The sequence below is a fragment of the Emydura macquarii genome, unplaced genomic scaffold (genome assembly GCF_026122565.2).
Source record: "Emydura macquarii macquarii isolate MOO-44397 ecotype Brisbane River unplaced genomic scaffold, CSIRO-AGI_Emac_v2 contig_2205, whole genome shotgun sequence".
NCBI classification, from domain to species: domain Eukaryota; kingdom Metazoa; phylum Chordata; order Testudines; family Chelidae; genus Emydura; species Emydura macquarii.
The window spans coordinates 18,794,174-18,813,251 of NW_027132342.1; the positions used below are offsets into that span (position 1 = coordinate 18,794,174).

The 19,078-nt window shown below is 47.5% G+C and overlaps 1 protein-coding gene across 2 annotated transcripts; it reads right to left on the reverse strand.

The window, feature by feature from the left end:
• Window positions 1-5,316: 5,316 nt before the first annotated feature.
• TOB2 (transducer of ERBB2, 2) lies at window positions 5,317-17,720 on the reverse strand. Of its 2 annotated transcripts, none has more exons than XM_067559578.1 (2): window positions 17,505-17,720; window positions 5,317-9,930 (listed from the first exon to the last, which is right to left on the reverse strand). In XM_067559578.1, the coding sequence occupies exon 2, from the start codon at window positions 9,843-9,845 to the stop codon at window positions 8,829-8,831; it is 1,017 nt and encodes a 338-aa protein (XP_067415679.1). In that variant the 5' UTR covers window positions 9,846-9,930; window positions 17,505-17,720; the 3' UTR covers window positions 5,317-8,828. The 2 variants fall into 2 exon arrangements, with proteins under 2 accessions (XP_067415679.1, XP_067415680.1); XM_067559579.1 differs by lacking the exon at window positions 17,505-17,720 and adding an exon at window positions 15,137-16,002.
• Between the last annotated feature and the right edge of the window lie 1,358 nt (window positions 17,721-19,078).

Here is a 19,078-nt window from a genome sequence, read left to right on the forward strand (position 1 = left end):
TTTTGGATGGGATGCTATCATTACCAGAAGGTGCTGGAAATGGATTGGCCTTGTGTTTCGGATGGAATTTGATTCCATCACCAGAATAGCAACAAGATGGGCACCTGAAGGCAAGTGAAAACGAGGCTGCCAGAAAATAACATGGCGAAGTCTAGAGCTGTGGGAGCTGAGCTGAAAAACCTGGGGCACAGCTGGGGAACCATTGAAAGATTTGCCAGAAACAGACCAGGAGTGGAGGAGGTTCATTGCTGTCCTAAGCGCCAGAGGCACAATGGGGAACTGACTAACTAGTTCTAATATTAGGTTGATCAGTCCATATGACTAAGTGTCCAAACTGGAGGATTAGGTGGAATCATTTTGGCAGTGCTTCCTGGACATGATCAGTGCTGTGCTTTAGGATCTCGTGTAATGTTTCGGTCACATGATCTCCCTGGTTGGAGTTTTGGAACCTTCAGTTCCTGTACTGTGATATGTCTGTCATGGGCAGGAAGGCGGGGGAGGTAAAAGGGGGGGGGGCTGTAGTTTTTAATGGTATTGTCAAAGGCAATCGTTTTTGTAATGGTGCTGTTTTGCTCTGCAGGTTGGATTCCTCTGTCTATGCCCCAGAAGTGCCCTGTCCTGACATTACCTTCTCGTGCTTGTCATGCTCTTCCTCTTCTCCTCAACCTCCCCTGCACATGCTCCTACCCCAATCCCCTTCCCTCCAACACGTTTTCCCTCCGACTTGCTTACAGAGGCTCATTCAGCCATTCTCCAGGACACCACTGATTGGGATAAGCCATGTAGGAGACTCCTATAGCAGGATGAGGGGGGGAAAAAAAGGGTCAAGGATGGCACCTGCTGCCTGGTACTGGTTGCTTTGGGGAGCACAGGTAGAGTTCCAAACAGCAGAAAGCACACAGTAGCATCATTGTCATTTTATATCTGTCCGGTGGGATGGAGACATGGAGCATTGCAGCCTCCACACCTTGCAGCCTTTCACCCGGACTAAATTCACTGGTCAGCAGGAGACTGTGCTCCCCCAAGTGCGGACCAACCACTTCTCAGCAGTTGCTAGGTAATAATGCCTGCCTCTGAAGGTATGTTCCAACCCCAGAGTATTCTGGAAAGGCGTCTTTCTTGTGTTTCATAGGCCAACTGTGTTGTCACTCACTCTCCGGCTGGGGCAAGGGAGGGAGCGGAGCAGGCTGACTCAGAACACTTCAGTGCTCCTGTTTACGTGTCTGAATTAATCTCTCTGCATAAAGCACTTGCTGTTTTTCTCATTCACCTTCAGACTCGCTAACATCACTCCATGGTGCGGCAGCTAAGTTTCTCCTGCATCCATGGAGTGAACACTGTATGAAAATGGGGGCTGCTGCTCTAAGACCCTTCTCTAAAGCTGTCTGCTACAGTGGGGACAGATGAACTGTAGAATTTACTGGAGTGAAGGATCCAAAGGCTTTTCCAGGGCATGGTGCATTGCTGTGATTCTCACGCAGCCCTCCTTTCCTTTCCTAACTCAAACAGCAACGACGTGCCAAAGCCTGCACTAATGCAACATACAGCTGCACAGCTGATGACATGAATGGCAGGAAATGCAAAAGTTAATGCTGCCATGGGAACTTTAATTTACACCATGCAAGACTGTTACAAAATTTAACCTGGCAAGATGGTAACGTTATGGGGGGAACCATTTCCTGCAGCTGGTGCAGTCAACCACATCATCTGAAAGCTGCATCAATACTATCTATGGCCTTTAATACACATTAGCTTGTATTTCTTAAGGAAAGCCCAACCCGTTCTCTCCAGGCTGTTACTTGTTGATTCCTTTCAGCTGAAAACTTTGTCCTTGCTGTAAACTCCCCACACAGCATGCTTGGTGAGGCAGGTGGTGGTGGTGCCTCCGTCAGCATGAATGCCATGCCAGTACCATGTCAGGGGCTGCCAACATAAATAAAACCACTCAACTGAAAAACATGTTTCCCTGCCATTAGCATTGCATAGACTCCAGCATCGCACAGGGCACCTTCTGTTTGCTTCCTTCCCCCTCAGTGGCAGATCCAGGACTGACCTCTCACCACAAAGCCCTGAGTGTCTGAGGACTTACAATGCCTGCCGAAGGCAAAGGGCACTGCAGCTGCCCAGTGCCTTTGAAAGTCAGGCCATAATCCATGTCTGCCTCCACAGTCCATAAATGCACCACCGTTAAGTCTCCTTTGCTGTAGGCTGCAGGCATGTCTGAATCTGCCACTGCGTTACACACAGCCCCAGCTCAATCAGCAATAGTAATAACAATTACTAAGCAGCAGCGTTCATTCTAGCAGGGCACTAAACTTAATTGTGGGGGCAAAGTCCATTTACCAGTTTAAACAAGCACCAAAAGTTTCTTGTGGTGAAATCATTATCATCCTGGGGTGAGTGGGAGGGGATAGTGAAAGGGTGACCCCTTTAGTGGGCAGACGCAGGGGTCAGGCTGAGCATGTTCCATGCACTGTTTGTGTTGGACCCCGCCCAGAAGGACTGGGGGAAAGTTGCACGGCCTGACACAGCAAACGTTTTTACACATCGCTAAGTATGGCCAAGCCTTTTCTCCTTTCCTGAGTTTGTGCGCCAGCTTAGCAAAACAAACTGGGGGCTGAGCAGCGAGGAAGGAACTGGTGGGGACAGAGTATGTAGGGAGGCCTCCAAATATTTTGGTTGATGGAGAGCAGTGCTTGGAGAGTGGGGGTGAGAAAAGAGCTCAGAGGGCAAGTGGTAATTTGAATCAAACTGAAGAGAGTCTTTGAATTCAAACCTGTTAAGGCGAGGAACAGGGCTTGCCAGGATACCTGGGCTATGCAGCCTTTCTCCTCCCACTGACCCGTTCCAAGCCAACCCCCCAAACTGAAATGACTAAATATAGTTACCATCTATGCACAAGCTTGGAGCAGGTGTCCTCAGGTCACTCCCTGGTGGTGTGAGGCAGACACAGAGGACTCGCTAAAGCGGCCAAAGACTGAGGCGCTTCCTCTGTTTTTCCATGTTCGGGCTCGAGCACGTTGGCAAGGGAAGGGGTGTTGTTAGGAAAGGGCCTGCTGCCACCACCTGTGCTGTATGTGTTATTCGACTCCAATCATCTAAATAACTGAGAGGGTTCAGGAGTCATAAGCTCTGTGCTTGCAGAGCAAGACTAACCCAGCTTCCCTATGTTCATATGCACAACAAAATCCAAGTGCTACTATAGCACTGCCTGATTTTCACACTCATGAGAGACAGCCAGCTTTCCTCCTCCTCCTCCCCACCCCCACCGCAGCCTGACATGTCAGAAAATTACTGCTGCCAGCAGCTGAACAAGACAAGTGGGAAGGTTGGCATTTTCTATTGAAGCTGTCATCTCCATTCAGGTGAGATCCCTTTTTCTCCATGACTCAAGATGCAAGCTCCCTCTTTAGTAACAGAGTCCCCAGTGATGAGTGTCTAAACACCACTCCACACCCCTGCTTTGGAGAAACTACCCAGTGATTTCAGGGGACACATCCCATCTTGTTGCTCTTCCCACTGTTACCAGAGTGTTGCATTTAGGGATCTATCTATGTTACTGGCCCATGCATGGGTCAAATTCAAGGCAATTATCACCCCCATCCCAAGCATCACCCCATTCAGGTGATCACTGCTCAAACTATCGTTTTAGTACCCCTGAGAGGTGCCCAACTAAAAGGCTAGGTGGGAGGGTGAAGTGCTCGCTCTCTCAAATACAGCATGAGCTGCACACCAGGCACTACACCTCAGCCTGATTTAGAGGGACCACAGCTAGGCAGAGTTCGGTTCCCTCAAATCATTCAGGCCCTGGTCTCTTTGCTGAGACAGTCAGTGTGGCCCCATCCCATTAGGAGCAAAGCTGAGACAACCTGGGGCATTGCAACCTGGCACTTACCACGACCACCTAACAATCAGAAGACTCGCCATGCTCCCCCGCAAACGTGGGACTAGTCAGGTCAAGAGTTCTTAGCAAGAAACTCAGGCAACTAGATCTGTGGGAAGAGATCATAGCAGGAGCAGGGAACAAAGTCCCCCTTGACGCCATTCTTCCAACAGCTTATTGAGGGAGGGATGGGTTTGTCATTGCATGGTACTAACCCCACCCTTTTAGGAAGACTAAATTAATTAGGTTCTGGTAAACTCAGGTGATGGGTAGCTTCCACTAGCTCCATTATGTACATTATGTTCAAGTCACCCCACTATCGTAAGATTATGTAGCTCTTTACAATGAAAAGGATCCACACCATATCCAGCGAACACTGTGCCTTGTCTCACTGGGATGGAAAGGGAGAACTGTTGAAACATCCTACAACAATCCCACATTATAAGGAATCCAACTGGAACTTGAAGGGTGGGTTTGAGGTAAGCAGAATATTAGCTGAGCTGCCTCACGGCATCAGACCCACACTGTTATGAGAAATGACAGTCTCCAAACACGAGTGAAGCAAGTCTGAAGCAAAGAGCACCCAGCCTACATCCTTACCCTGTCAGCTTGTTTAAGAGCCTATCTAGTGCATTTTGGATGCTAGACCAACCTGTTTTACTTCTCTCCTAAAAAGCATGCTAGGGCACTACAGCCATACCACCACTTCCTGCAGCAACCCAAGTTCTTTGTTGGAGACCTCCCATCCAAGTGTAAGTGGAGCTGGGCCTCTTCATCTTATGACACCAGGGAAGATTACAGCTCAGGGGGTTATGGCTGCAGGTCATTTATGTACTTTTGCATTATTCAGTCGGGGGCAGCCTGTATTTTTCAGAAATTTCAATGTTAATGTGATATTGATTCACTATGAAGAATCCAATGAGTGGGACAAGGGGGCCCGGGTCACTGTGGGCTAGAGGCTGCAGCATAGCATTCAGCCCCCCTCAGATGGGAGAGGTGGCTCCTTTTGCTGATCATTAGTGACCCTTGTTGTGGCACTGAGATTCTGGAAGGAGATGTGGAAACCCTTCACTGTTGCTAGGGGACAGAAAGAATTCAGGAAGGCAGCCTTTTTTGCTGTATTGCACAATAAGGAGTTTTAACTGGATTTTTACACATTCCTCTGAAGCATTCACCACCCACTGGCTGAGCAGATATACCAGACTAAGGGCCAGTGGGTTTATGTGGAGGAGATGGATGCCAGCCTAGATGGGCCAGGGCTTTTATCCCACATAGCATGAGGTGGAAGAATGGCTGAGATGGACCAATGGTCTTTCTAGGAGGGTGTTAGCACGATAAGGATTATGCTGTCTAAATCAGACCATAAAATAGGGGCTCCCTCCCCACATCTCCTCTCTCCTGCTGAGCGCCCAACACAACACATGACGAGAGGCTATTTATTATATATCATGCTTTTAATACAAACTTAAAAAAATCTGGAACAATAGAAACTGTACAGATTTGATCAACTTTTTGTTTTGTTTTTAACTAAATATCTAGACACGCCAATGTCCCGTTCCAAAATATTGCACAACATTCTGAATACAAAACTGATTGTATTCCTCCTTCGCTAAAGAAAAAAACAGCAACCCCCTGATCCCCCTCTCAGTAGACCCCTTGTCATAAAACAAACAGAACAAACGTAGGAACCCTCTACGTTCAGAAACGTACATAATTCTGTCATCTTTGTGTTCACGCATTTTCTCTCTTTGACTCCAAGATCACACAGTTGATTCTGTCTTCATAAGGGGTTAGGGAGGGGGAAGAAGGGAGCTAAGGGGTGGAGAAAGGAATTTTCACTGCTTCTTTTTTTTTTTTAAAGTTTTTTTTCCTGAAAAAATATTTTTTCTCTCCTCTTTTTAAGAAAAATCTCAAAGAAAAAATTACATTTTTTACGTTAGAAATATACATATATTATATATACCTCTTACATTTTACAAATGTAGCAAATTATTCAATACAAACAGACATCAACAAAAAAACACAAACCCATAAAAAATAAAAGTTAAAAAAAAACTCTCTCTCGTTCTCTTTTCCTAAGAAACCAGGTTAACTAGTGCAGGTTTTAAAAAATAAAATCAAAGCTGAACGCCTAAATCCAAGACAAGACCAAAAAAGGCCATTAGTTTAATTGCCGCCAGTGCTGGAGAAACGCTTCTGAAGCACACTTTTTTTTCCTTTAAGATACAAAGAGGTTGGTCCCTCCCCTTTCCCTCCTCATATTTGCGACACTATTTTTAAAGCAGTTACAATACATGGAGCAGGTTAAAGCAGCATCAAAGCTTCACACACACAGCAGGTGGCTGGTGATGTTCCATTTCCCCTCTCCCTTCCTATGCCATAAGAGGGTGCGCAATCCCACCCAGGCAGTGGCTCGTAGCAGCATTTTGCTGAAGGATGAGGGGTGGAAGCAACAAAGAGTCTGGGCTGCGAAGCCAACTGGTCCCCTGAAGTGCGGAGAGTTATTTAGTCCAGTGCAATGTCTGGCAGTCTAAAGTACACTCAAAGGGGAGGAACTCGGTGGCAGTGGTAAAGTTGGTAGGAAAGAGGATCAGCTAAAGAGGTCCCAAAAGTCTCATTCTAGTTTTGCATCTTCAACCCTGCAAGTTTCATCTGTCACGCTGGGACAGACTGCTTAGTGGTGACTGCCCTTGCCTACTACATCTTGCCCATCCACCAGTTGGGTCATAGCCAATGAATGGCAAGCAGTCTGCTTTGGGAAATGGTGTGTTGGGATCCAACCCAATCAGAAGAGTGCCCTTTCTATTAATGCAATAGTGGGGTGGATTTAGAAACAAGCACGCTCCTGAGACCAGGGTGGTGTAGGGTAGACCCTTAAACCAAACAAGGCTCATTCACAACACATACACAGACAAGAGGGCTGGAGTGTCATCAACTCAGGATTTTGGTGGGGGTGGGGGGACAAAGGGAGAAATAGGAGTTCAAAGCCTCCTCCTGCTGATAAACAGTGAAGTCTTGGAAAAGTAAACTGAATCTTCTCTCAATTACAGAAATGGTAGAGGTGAGTCTCAGAAGGAGCTCCAGAGACAGGTTTAGTTAAAAACAAAACTGGGAAATGGCAAGGAAGGAAAAGATTGTTTAAAAAAATAAAAAATGCCCCGAAGCTAGATGTCTCTGCTTCAGAGCCCTCCTCTTCACCGTCTGGCTCCTAGGGGTCACCCTTGGGTTAGGAAGTCTTCCCACCTGCAGTCCCCAATCCCAGGCAGCCCAGGGGTTCCAGGCTACCCCATCTGGGAGGAAGAGGGATCCCCACAAATCATGGAGGGAGGCTATGGAATCACAAGATGCAAAAGCCACTACTGCCCTACTCCTCTTGCTCCAGCATTTTATGCTTGGGGTGGGGGGAGGGATGGACCACAGTTTTAGAATTCCTAGCTCTGTGTTACTCCCAGTAATTGGGGGGAGGTAGGGGGAGACACAACTATATATTTAGGTCCTGGAATATCTGTTCCTTCTCTCCACACCATTAGTCATTTCAAAGTACTACTCCCTATTCTGCAGTGAGCCCTCTCTAGACTATTGGTCTCTGGCTGGAACGATCAGTTAAACCTAGGAGCTGAGTACAACCCCTCCTGGGCATTCCCCTCTGTACTAAGTCACCTGCCCCTTCCTATCCTTCCAGAAGGAAAGCAAAGGGGGTTTGGTCAAACTTTTATTTATTTTTTAAATAAAAGAAAACAGGAAGTGAAGTCCCTCAAGCTATATCAATCAAGAAAGCAGCCTGAGCTATGCAGCCCCCTGCTCTCCCTAGAAAGTTTTGTTGCCTCTCCAAAAGAAGGAAACCCTTTCCCCCCTGAAAGTCTGTAACCAAAGTCAGCTGGCAGCTGAGAGTACGAAAAAACATTTGGAGACTGGTCCAAAGGAACATCAGTAGATGCTGCTTACACTGGAGGGGAAGAAAAGCACGTAACAATGTGAGAAGCAGCAGATCTAACCCTGTCCTCTGAAAGAGAAATGCAATACATAAGGACCTACTGTAGTACTTGTATATAAACAGCAACCCTATTGAACTGGCACTGGCTCTGACCAACTTGAAGAGACCAGCTCAGACAAGAGCTTTTATACATAGGGGGTGGGAGGGGAAATCATAAATGGAGTCACCGGTATAACGAAGTGCTGTTCTTCTCTAGCATTCACCTCTGTGAATGCAGTCAGGGAAGGCAGCAGGAAGCAGCTATTCTATAGTAGTGTCCCACTTCTCTACCATTGCTAGAAGATGACAAGGAAAAGGAGGCTGGGGGAATCTTATTCCAAATCAGAGGTTGCATCAACTGCGGTAGTTGTGAAGGGTTTTGGATGACAAGGGGTTGGCAGTCTAAAGCATGCAAGATAAGGGGAACTCGGTACACTCACCCAGTCTATTCCAGGAGGGGAGGGGAATTGACTGATCATGGAAAGACGCAAGCCCCCACAGCCTTCTCTGGGAAGCATGCAATGAAACTGTGTACCTTTACACTGGCACTGAAAACCAATTTACTAATTCCCCCCACCCTCCACTCAGCAAGGCAGCCAAGCATCCAGGGATATGGGAATGCCCAGAACAAGGCCATCTCTACGCCAAGGAACAAGGTACTAAAGCCCAGTTCTGAGAAGCTGGGAGACAGGAAGCTAAAGTGACCTATGTTTCCACCATTTCTGGACCAAACAAACCCATTACAGGAGTAAAAAAAGTGGGTAGGAAAAAGCACAGGGATTGAGTTAAAAAACAATTCAGTGCTTCAGGAGCGCTGCCCGGCACAGCATAACGACTCCGGGGTTGTGTCTCTTTCCAAGAAGCTATATTTATAAGATTTCAAATTTTTGTATATTTCTATTTTTCATTTTTCTTCTCTCTCTTTTTTTTTTTTTAATTCTTGTTTCCCCCAAATACGCTCTTTCCTCCCGGTCAGTTGGCCAGGACAACTGGCTGGAACGACTGGCTGGGATACTGCATGGCATTCAGGTTGTAGCTGAGTCCTTCCACAAAGGGAGACTTCTCCAGGAAGAGGCTGTTGCTGCTGCCACTGAAGACCTGAGCCATGTCAAAGCCGCTGCCGCCGCTGGTATTACCATTAAACTGGGAGGCTGGCGGGATGCTGCCAGCCTGATTCTCGCTGGTGACGCCATCAAAGAAGAGGCTGCTGGCTCCGGACGATCCACCATTGTAAACAAACTCCTTGGCATTGGGGGAGAGCTGCGACTGAGGTGCTTGACTCCCTCCGCCCCCAACGAAGTTCAGAGAATGCATAGAGAGGGAGAGGCCCTTGTGCTTCAGCAGGTTGTTGGTGGGTGACCTGGCCATCCTTTGCTGCTGCTGTTGAGCTCCTGCTCCCCCACCCCCACCCTTCTTCATCTTGGTAGAGCCAAACTTTGTAGCGGCAAACGTGGCAGTGGTAAAGGTGATGGGCTGGGCAGAGCGGGGGATGAAAGTTGGGCTGGGTGACTGGCCAAAGGATGGAGATGGCGAGTTGGACAGGGAGTTGTCCTGGCTACCAATGGGGACAAACACCTGGGCATCAGGGTTGAAACTGCTCTTGATCTCCTTGTCCAGCTCAGCTGCACTGCAGCCCTCGCTGTCATCCAGATACAGGACCTTGACAGACCCCTTCTCGCCAATCTGGTAGGAGACCTCAAAAGGATCGATCCAGACACTCAGTTCTTCAGGCACATTTGCCCGCACATCCTCTACAGCCAGCCCGCTCCGTTTGGCTGCCAATTCCACCACTGGATCCACTGTTTCCCCAATGTGGACACAGCGATAGCCAGAACCCTTCAGAGGCTTTTGTGGGTACCAGTGGCCCTCATATTTCTTCTTCAGCAGGCGTTCTAGCTCTTCACCAAACAGGTCTGCCCGCCTCCGGGGAAGCTTGTTATACAGGTACGAGATGATGAAGTTCAGAGCAACTTTGATCTCCAGATGCATACTCCCTTCACAGCAAGCAAGTTAGGGCAGTGTATTAAAAGAGACAAACGATACACACATATACAAGATTTGGTTCCAAACAATCCTGGAAAAGAAAAGAAAAGAAAAAGATGGATGAAAGGAGAGAAGAAAGCATGGCAACTTTAATATTGTTGAGGCAAACAGCTTGGTACATTTACGAAAGGATTAGATATTTCTACAAATAGCATTTGCAGTGACACTTCCTAGAATAAAAGCTACACGAATACCATCAATCCTCATGCTACATGACATAAATGGATTGCTAGAGGAGGACAGGAAAAAATTCTGCCCTACTAAATGGAATTAGTACTACGTTGAACTCTGTATGCATGATGCCGTTCTCTCAAGTTATCCAACATTGATCACCAATGGAGACAGGATATCAGGCTAACCGGACCAATAGTCTGTTCTGGTAGAGTAGTTAATACATCTTTTTGCTTCAGCTCTCATTTATTTCTTTGCACCCCATGTGTGATGCTGTCTGGATTAGAGGGACCATTTATAATATTATGTAACATCAATATCACAAAATTAAAATAATTCATATGTATTGTACATGTACATCAGGGTATGCCATGCCACTGATAAAAAAAATTACATCAAGGCATCATAATGGGAGTCTTTCGACATGGTCATGGGATAAGAGGGAAGGTCCTCTCTTGGATCAATAACTGATTAAAAAGGTGGGAAAACAAAAGGTAAGATTAAATGGTCAGTTTTCAGAATGGAAAGAGGTAAATAGGGGTGTCCCCCAGGGTCTGTACTGAGATCAGTACTGTTCAACATAGTCAAATTATCTGGAAAAAAAGGTAAACAGCAAGGTGGCAAAATTTGCAGATGATACAAAACTACCCAAGACAGTTAAGTCCAAAGCAGATAACAAAGATTTACAAAGGGATCTCAAAGAACTGGGTGACTGAGTAACAAAATGGCAGATGAAATTCAATGCTGATAAATTCAAAGTAAGGCAAAGGGGAACATAATCCCAACTACACATATAAAATGATGGGGTCTAGATTAGCTGGTACCACTCAGGAAAGAGATCTTGGAGTCACTGTGGACAGTTCTCTGAAAACATCCACTCAATGTGCAACAATAGTGAAAAAAAGCTAACAATGTTGGGAACCATTAGGAAAGGGATAGATAATAAGACAGAAAATATCATATTGCCTCTATATAAATCCATGGTACACCCACATCTTGAATACTGCATGCAGATCTGGTCATGCCATCTCAAAAAAGATACGTTGGAATTTAAAAAGGTACAGAAAAGAGCAACTAAAATGATTTAGGGTTTTGGAAAAGCTTCCATACGAGGGGAGATTACTAAAACTGGGACTTTTTAGCTTGGAAAAGAGATGACTAAGGGGGGGATATGATACAGGTCTATAAAATCATCACTAGTGTGGAGAGTAAATAAAGAGGTGTTATTGCCAGAGGATATTGTGAAGGCCAAGACTATAAAAGAGTTAAAAAAAGAACTAGATAAGTTCATGAAGGAGACGACCATCAGTGGCTATTAGCTGTTTACCAGAAGCTGGAAATGGGCAATGGGCTGGATCCCTTGATGATTACCTGCTCTATTCATTCCTTCTGAAGCACCTGGCATTGGCCACTGTCAGAAGACAGGATATTGGGCTAGATGGACCATTGATCTGGCTGTTCTTATGTTCACGAACTGAGTGGAGATCAACTCCTGAACTCTGTATGGCAACACCAGCCTCTTTGCTGAGGAATAGCAACAACACGTTTGGAAGGAGGAGAGGTGGTTGCTGGGGGTTTTTAGAGATTTGCATTCTCTGCTCCAGCTGGCTCAATGATAAGAGAGTGGAAATGGTGATATGACGTTAGTGAAGTACTAACTGCTAGCCCAGTTTTATTATCTCCTTGAAGAGGACAGGTCATCTCAAATTCAGATACTCACCTGCCCTGGCAGAGGATTTGTCTGGCTAAATCAAGCTAAAAAGCTTAATGTCTCGGTTTAATTCAGTTTGGTAAATAGTGTGGGGGGTCCACACTACATACATTGCTGGACACCTGTTGTGCATAGTTCCCAGCGCTGTTATTATTCCAGCAGAAAGAGGTGTATGGGGAGTACCGCAGGTCCACGCAACTTTTATATCACGTGCCAAAACAGAACTATTCCTCCTTCCCTCCCTAATGAAGCCATTACTGAAAGCAGGAAAACCCACAAAAGCAGAGCGTGAAACCACCACACTGACTCTCCAATATAGACATTAATTAACAGAGTCTTTTTCCAGGTACCAACAAACTCTCTAGGCAGGTCAGTTCCCCACAGAGAAGAGATGAGAAAGGACAAAGAATCTCAGACTTTTTTAAAAAAAGAAGCATAACACTATCAGTTCCTGCTCCATTCAGCAGGGAAGCGGCACATCCAGTTTTTAATTGGTGGCTTAGAGGCAGGCTGGCTACTCCACTACCCTAGGCTCTGCTCATTCTAGCACACAAATACCACATTCATCTAGGTCGGCAAAATGGGTTTAAGGAACAACCTCAAGCATTCAGGTTGCATGCCAAATAGATGATTTTTTTTTTTTTCCTGGTGTGGCGCACAGAGTTAAGATGTAAGCCTTCCCCTGCAGAACTGGAAATCCAGACAGCACTGGTCTAGATCAAGAGAAGCAGAAAGGGAAACTGACTAGGGTAGTTTACCTGTCCTGGCTGAGTGGAACGCAGTAAGTAAATATACAGCATTAATGGTGTTGTGCACAATTTGTTTTTTAAATGAAGACTGAGTTATTACAAAAATGGCAGTACAAATTCTACATAAAAAGATATTATATTGGTAACTTATGTTCAGAGAGGTTTATTTCCAGGAGTACAATAGTGACAGGCAGCTGGAGCCAGAAATACCTCAAAATCAGCCAGCACAAGAGATTACAGAGTTTGAGAAATAACCCCCTTCAATTTGACCTATTACAATGACGACCATAGGAATAAGCAAGTAGAGGCAGCAAGTGACCGCTGGAGAGTCGAAAAGGTACCGCCAGCCTTTGGAGCTTGGATTTCAGGAGTTACTGGACCATGAGAAGTTCTATCAGGTCACTGGGAACTAACTTAAGTTAAAATAAAATAGAAACATCGCCACAAAGAATAACTGAGCAAGGCAGCTTTCTGAAAGACCAACTAGGACAGTTCATTCTCATGCTGGTGTGTAGGTGGGACTCAATAGCTTGGGATGGAGGTTTTCAATTACATTTAGGGGGAAGGAGAACCAGTGGACCACTGGAATACATGCTGAAATGATAACAGAAGCCTAATTGGCCTGTATTATCCGAAGTAGATTGCATAAAACAAACTTCTGTTACTGTGGCTTTTTTTAAAAAAAGCCCTCAACATGGTCCACTGGAATCCCAGCAAGATTGGAGGTTAGTGGGGTGATGCCTCTGGGTTACAATTCTGGTCCAGATCCAGCGCATTAGAGACCAAAAGTTAAGTGAGGTGATATAGGAGGATCTTGGTTTTCATATTTCAACAACAACTTTGGTAAATAAGCATGTTTTCAAGCGAGTTCGAAAAATAAGAGACAATGATGGTATAAAAATACACGCTACCTGAAAAACTGTACTTGACAAGGGTCTCTAACAAGACAAGGGCAGGGGATAATAAAGAGTTTTTCTTCAAAGAGAATCAATATAGTGATCTTTCTTTAATAGAGAAATTGCCAATAGCCTTAGTGGTCCCCAGCAACCATAGGCACACTGGAACCGAGACAGGAATCAGTCAGTGGTCCATTTCGTTCAGTATCCCTTCTTTGACAGTGACCAGCGCCAGCTGTTTCAGAGGAAGGTCGGGAAATTTAAAAAAAAAAAAAAAAAATCCAAACATTCCCTGGACCTGATTTATCACCATTCCTAAAACAGCACAAAAGCTCAGTGCTTCTCAGCAGTCCTGCATCTTCACCAAGGCACAGTACTTACGTGGGAGGCAAGAAGGAGGAGTAGTAAAATGCAGCAACACATTTCAGCAGTATTGCACTTGCAAAGGGTTGTTATAAAAATGGAGTACTTTTTCTTTTTTTAAAATGGAGAATACTCTGAGCGTGGCATCTGTGGCTTCAATTTAAAAAAAGAGATTAACTGAATAACAGCAGGCAACAAGATAGCTACATACATTTCAAGGTGTTTGCCAAGGCCTGCTATAAGAGAGGGTTCCAAATGAGCAAGAGGCTCCACTCATTCCCCAGAGTGTTAATACAAAAAAATGTATTCCATTAGGATCCTTTAATCCCTGGATTGCCAATATAAGAACCCATATGGTGGAGCTGATTGGTAGTTTTAAACCTAAAATAGTTGCAGCTGAACCTGCAGAACTCCACTAAAAATATATATATATCCTCTTACATACCTAGGGAAATTTGGGGGGAAGGAGAGGGAAGCAAAGGCCTTGAAGTGGACGACCAAAGTAGAAAGCGTCAATATATTTTGCAAATGATAAGGCCAGTCACAGAAAAAAAATCTACATATTTTCCCCATCTCCTGTATATATCTGCTGGACAGAAAGTTATTTTATGGTGGAAGGAAGGGGAGGGGCAAGAAAAAAAAAAGATAAATGTTTTCCCACAGACATTATGTTGCAGAAATGCAGGTGCTTTGGAGTTCAACCATCTCTCCTTTTTGTTTTATCAGCATACAGGTTTTTAAAGAAAATGGGCAAAATGACTGTCGACATTAGACGAGAGTGAACACTTTAAACATCCCCATTCCTCCCTGTTATGAAGATACTGGGCAGTGACCTTTGTAAAACAAGTTTCAACCTGGAACAGGTTCTATTTTTTTAAAAACTTATATAGAGTAATTATCCCTCTGAAAACAGGTCTGCGATCCTATTCCCATCATTAAGTGCACAGTGACATTTTAAAGGGCTTAAAAAAATTAAGGCCAGGATGATAGAAGATTGTCCTATGTTACTTTGCAGGCCGCACCCTTCCAAAACAACAGCCTTCGTCTCTAATCATCTTCACTCACCCCCCACCCATAGATTGTGAGAGGTAATCCAATTATTTTCTAATTTAAAACAACATTTTTAAGGCACATAACTTCAAACATACATAAATATTTTTAAACAATCCCATCCATTCCTGCAGACTGTGTGCATGGGGAGGGATGGGCCCTATGGACACACATTTTAGACACCAGGATTGCACAATCTCCTCTCTCTTCTTCCCCTTATAAAGGCTGTCAAAACTACTGTGGGTGTTACACACAAGACACTGCTCCAATGCCCCATCCTTTGCAGAATATACCTACATTCTCGAAGGGGCCTGTTCTCCAGATCAGCCCCTCTCAGCGGCGAATCCAGCCTCCTCCTCCCCCCACCGGCCCTTCCCACTTTAAGAACAGCAGCCAAGGCCCACAGAGGATGATGCATTCCCATAACCCAGCCAAGGAAATTTCTACAAACACTCGTCGGAACCCACCTCACTATACCTAGCACACAGTAAACTGGGAGTTGTAGTCCTTCACTCTCCACTTCTTCACGCCCTCAGAAGAGGCAAGGCGAGTGACCTACTTTACCTCTGAACTACATTTCCCAGTATGCCTTGTGCCAACCAGCGCCTGCTCAGTGGAGCAGGGTAAAAAATTTTCCATGGCACATGCGCTCTTGCTGCTCTCAGCCTCAACCCTCCCAGCCAATTGCCCAATGCAAGAAACACACCCCACGTACCGTATCATTGGGAATTGCTGGGTATTTTTAGGGGTATAAGCGATCAGTCTCCCTGTCTCCTTTCAGAGGGGGAGGAGGAAGGGGAAGCTCTATTTACCCCTCCCCCCACCTATTCGTGGTTTGGGGCTAGGGGTGAGACTCCAAGGTGGGGTGCTGGAGAGCTCTGACAGTATTATGCTCATTGCATTTAAAGACTTAAGGCCACACCTGTGCCCCTCCCCTCTCCCCAATAAAGCCACCCAGATTGCTCTCTTCTCCCCTTACCATCTCCTTTACATATTTATCCCTGTCCCACAGCTGCCTCACTGATGGTAGAAGAGATCAGCCACCAAACCCCAAACACGGCCCCAGGAAGAGGCCTGCACCTGGGGGGCGGGGAGGGGAGGGAAGGGAAGGGAAGACACGACACGGCAGACCCTCCCCCCCCCATCACTCAAGGACAATTCCACATAACTGATTGGAGGGGGGCGTGGAAGAAGGGAAAGCCTAATAAATGGGTGCGCACCCATTGGTGGCCCTAAACACAAATATTTTGCGCACCCCCCCCCCCATTAATTAATATGGGGTCCCTGGAACTGCTCTGGGCTTTAAGCAATTGTTTAGTCTGCTTATGCCTAGCACTGGCTCTGGCGAAGAGTGCCCAGGCAGAGACGGTTGTACAGCAGACTACTGGGCAAAGGGTGCTTAGGCCTGACCTTTACTTCTGTTGGCAATGGCAAATGACCCCTCTTGTTCTCCTCCTAGGACAGGGGAGCCCAGGCCAGAAACATGGTTTTGTTGCAAGATGTCGAAGCCCTCCAGACTGGACATCCCACCACTGCCCTGAATATAAGGTCTTTAGGCCTGGTCCTTTGTTGGGGATCCCTCCAGCAGCAAGAACATGTTTAATCCTTTCTGGAGGAGGGCAAAGAGGGAATATATCTGACCTGATATTGCCCCCCTCTCCAACCACAGAGGATCCTCCCCACAGATCCACCTCAAAGGGAGAGAGAATTAATCAACCCACTAAAAGCATTGGGATTATATTTCTTTGCCTCATCTCTCCCTCCCCCGCCCTCCATCTCCAAGGTCTGGGGATAAAGGGGGCATTTCTGTGCTATGCAACCCTCAGTTGGCCTTCAAAACCCCATCCCGTGCAGGAGAGGGGGGGGCGATCGAGCATAAAACAGAAACAGCTCTTTGACAAACACAAACAATGCCCGTGGCAGGGCACAAGCGAGTCACACCACAGAGCAGCACATCTCCCTTCACCATCCCCCCCTCCAGCCACCTCATTTCTCCCTCTTGGCCAAGGACAGCTGCTTCCACAAAGGGGGAGCGAACCCATTCCTACCCCCCGCCCTCCTTTTTCCCTTCTATAAGGAGGGAGTGAGAAAACAGCCATCAAATCTCCGTGTGTGTGTCCCCCAGCCCAAACCTCGGGCTAGTTTCTGGCCGGGGGTGGGGATCTGGATTTTTAATTTTTAAATCCCCTCGAAGCAGCAGCAGCAAAAGCCAGAACAAAATGGTGAACTCGGGCATTGCAAAGCGTCACAAGGCAAATGACTTTCACCCCCCAAGATCCCACCTCCCCGAGAACCCACCAGCACCGCAATCGCGTTAAGGATGAAAACCACCCGCGGGGGGGCAGGGGCAGAGCCACCAAGGCGAGTGTCCCGGCTGAGCCGTGTCCGCGCCCAAGCGGGGAGCTGCTGGCAGCTCCCTTCGCCAGCCAGGCGAACCGGGCCCGGCGGCACAGCCAGTTCTGCTCGGCCGCGGCCGGCCGCCGCTCTCCGCCGAGCCCGAGCCAAGGCGGCTGCACCAGCCGGGGCTGAGCGCTCCGAGGGGGCGGACAAGCGAGGGCCAGGGGAAGAGAGCGGGTGCCCGGCCGGGCGGGGGCCAATAGCAGGTGGGGGGACTCCCTGTGCCCCCCACCCCCAGATCGCCAGGGCGAGATTCAGCCCCACTTACTTCGTCCTCAGCTGCAGCGGAGGCGGGGGCTGTCTCCGTCCGGGGGCTGGGCTGGGCTGTGGCCGGAGGCTGCTCGGGAGGTTTCTTTTCTTTTCGGTTTTTTCCCCCCCTCTCTTTTTTACAGGGCGCGGATGGGTTTGAGGGGGTGGCTGGCTCCCCCCTTCTGTGGGCTGGGTGGGAGGGGTTGTTTGGGGCGCCCCCTGGGGGTTGTTTCTCCTCCTCCTCAGCTAGGAACCGGAGCCTCCCTCGCCCTGGCCCAAAGTGAGCAAAGTAAATGAAAAGTTTCACCCTTAGCAACCCTGCGCAAGGATCTCCTCTTCCACACCCAGCGTGACGCGGCTTGCAAAGGACAAGGGGGTGGGGGGGAGAAGAGAGAGCCGGAACTACTTTCCCCAAACCCTCGTTGGAAATTAACCCTTTTGTCTGTGCCCGTCCTCGCCGCCGCCCATTAGCCGCGTAGCTGCTGCGCGCCTACCGCCTAGTTCGGGAGGAGGGGAATCAGATCGGCGCGGAGTGATCAGCCCTGCTGGGGCGAGAGTTTGCCTGCGTTTGTCTGTCTTTTCTCTCCCCTGCTTCACGTTGTAACTCCACTGTTTAGAGCCTGGAGCTGGTTTTTTTATCTTGTTCACGGCGGATCGCCCCTGGCCAGGCAGCGATGCTGTAGGGCAGCTGGCTGTTTTTGCAGCTCGTTTAGTGGTTTGCAATGCCGTGGCGTACACACGGGTGTAAGAGGAGAAAGGGACACGGCGTGGCTTGGAAGGGATCAGATACTAGCCAGGCTGCACTGACCTGAGATTGCCCCAAGCTCCTTGTCGCGTCAGGACCTGTGACAAAGCAAGATAATCAAAAGGGGGGAGGGGGGAATCGATACGATTTTTCTTTTATCCACATGCTTCACGCAGCAGCTACACAGCGCACGGGGTTAATGGGGCGTGTGCGCGTTTTAAAGGGCAGCTGAGCATCATCGCAGACGTGATCCAGCTCTTTGATGGAGAGCGAGGACTCGCTTCCAAAATGACCTCAAAGCAGAAGAAAGGCTATTTGAACAAACGCGTTCACACGCCAAAAGAAACGAGTTAAACCCGGGATCCAGCCTCAGCATGAAATCTGTTTAATTAAAAGGGTAAAAGAAATCCTCTTTTAAAAGGTGGTTGGTAGAAATCCCCAATCCTGATCAGTCCAGAGGCCACTGGGCAGAAAAAGCTCTCCCAACAGAAGATAGATGTGCTACCATGGTGTCTCTGCGTGCTCCCACCACTGCAGAGCTCCCCGAGCAGTGGTTGGGTGACTGACTGGCTCGGACCGGCTATGAGTGGGCTACACATCTACACACGCGGGTGTGCAGACAGGCTGTTCGGCTTTGCAGAAGGGTGTAGCTGAGGGTGTATGCATACTTATGAGGAGGGGGGCATAGGCGCGGTGGGGGGATGACATTAAGCCCAGCCAGCTGCAAGCTGCACTATAGACCCACACACACGTTTGAACACCTCTCTCGCTCTGGGCTCTGGACACACACCCAACACCCATGACTCAGTGTAACGAAAGCCCCGCACCGAGCCCGTGTTCACGTGCAT

Excerpts from the sequence above, each read along its gene's own strand:
- TOB2 (XM_067559578.1), bottom strand. The coding sequence starts at position 9,845 with ATGCATCTGGAGATCAAAGTTGCTCTGAACTTCATCATCTCGTACCTG.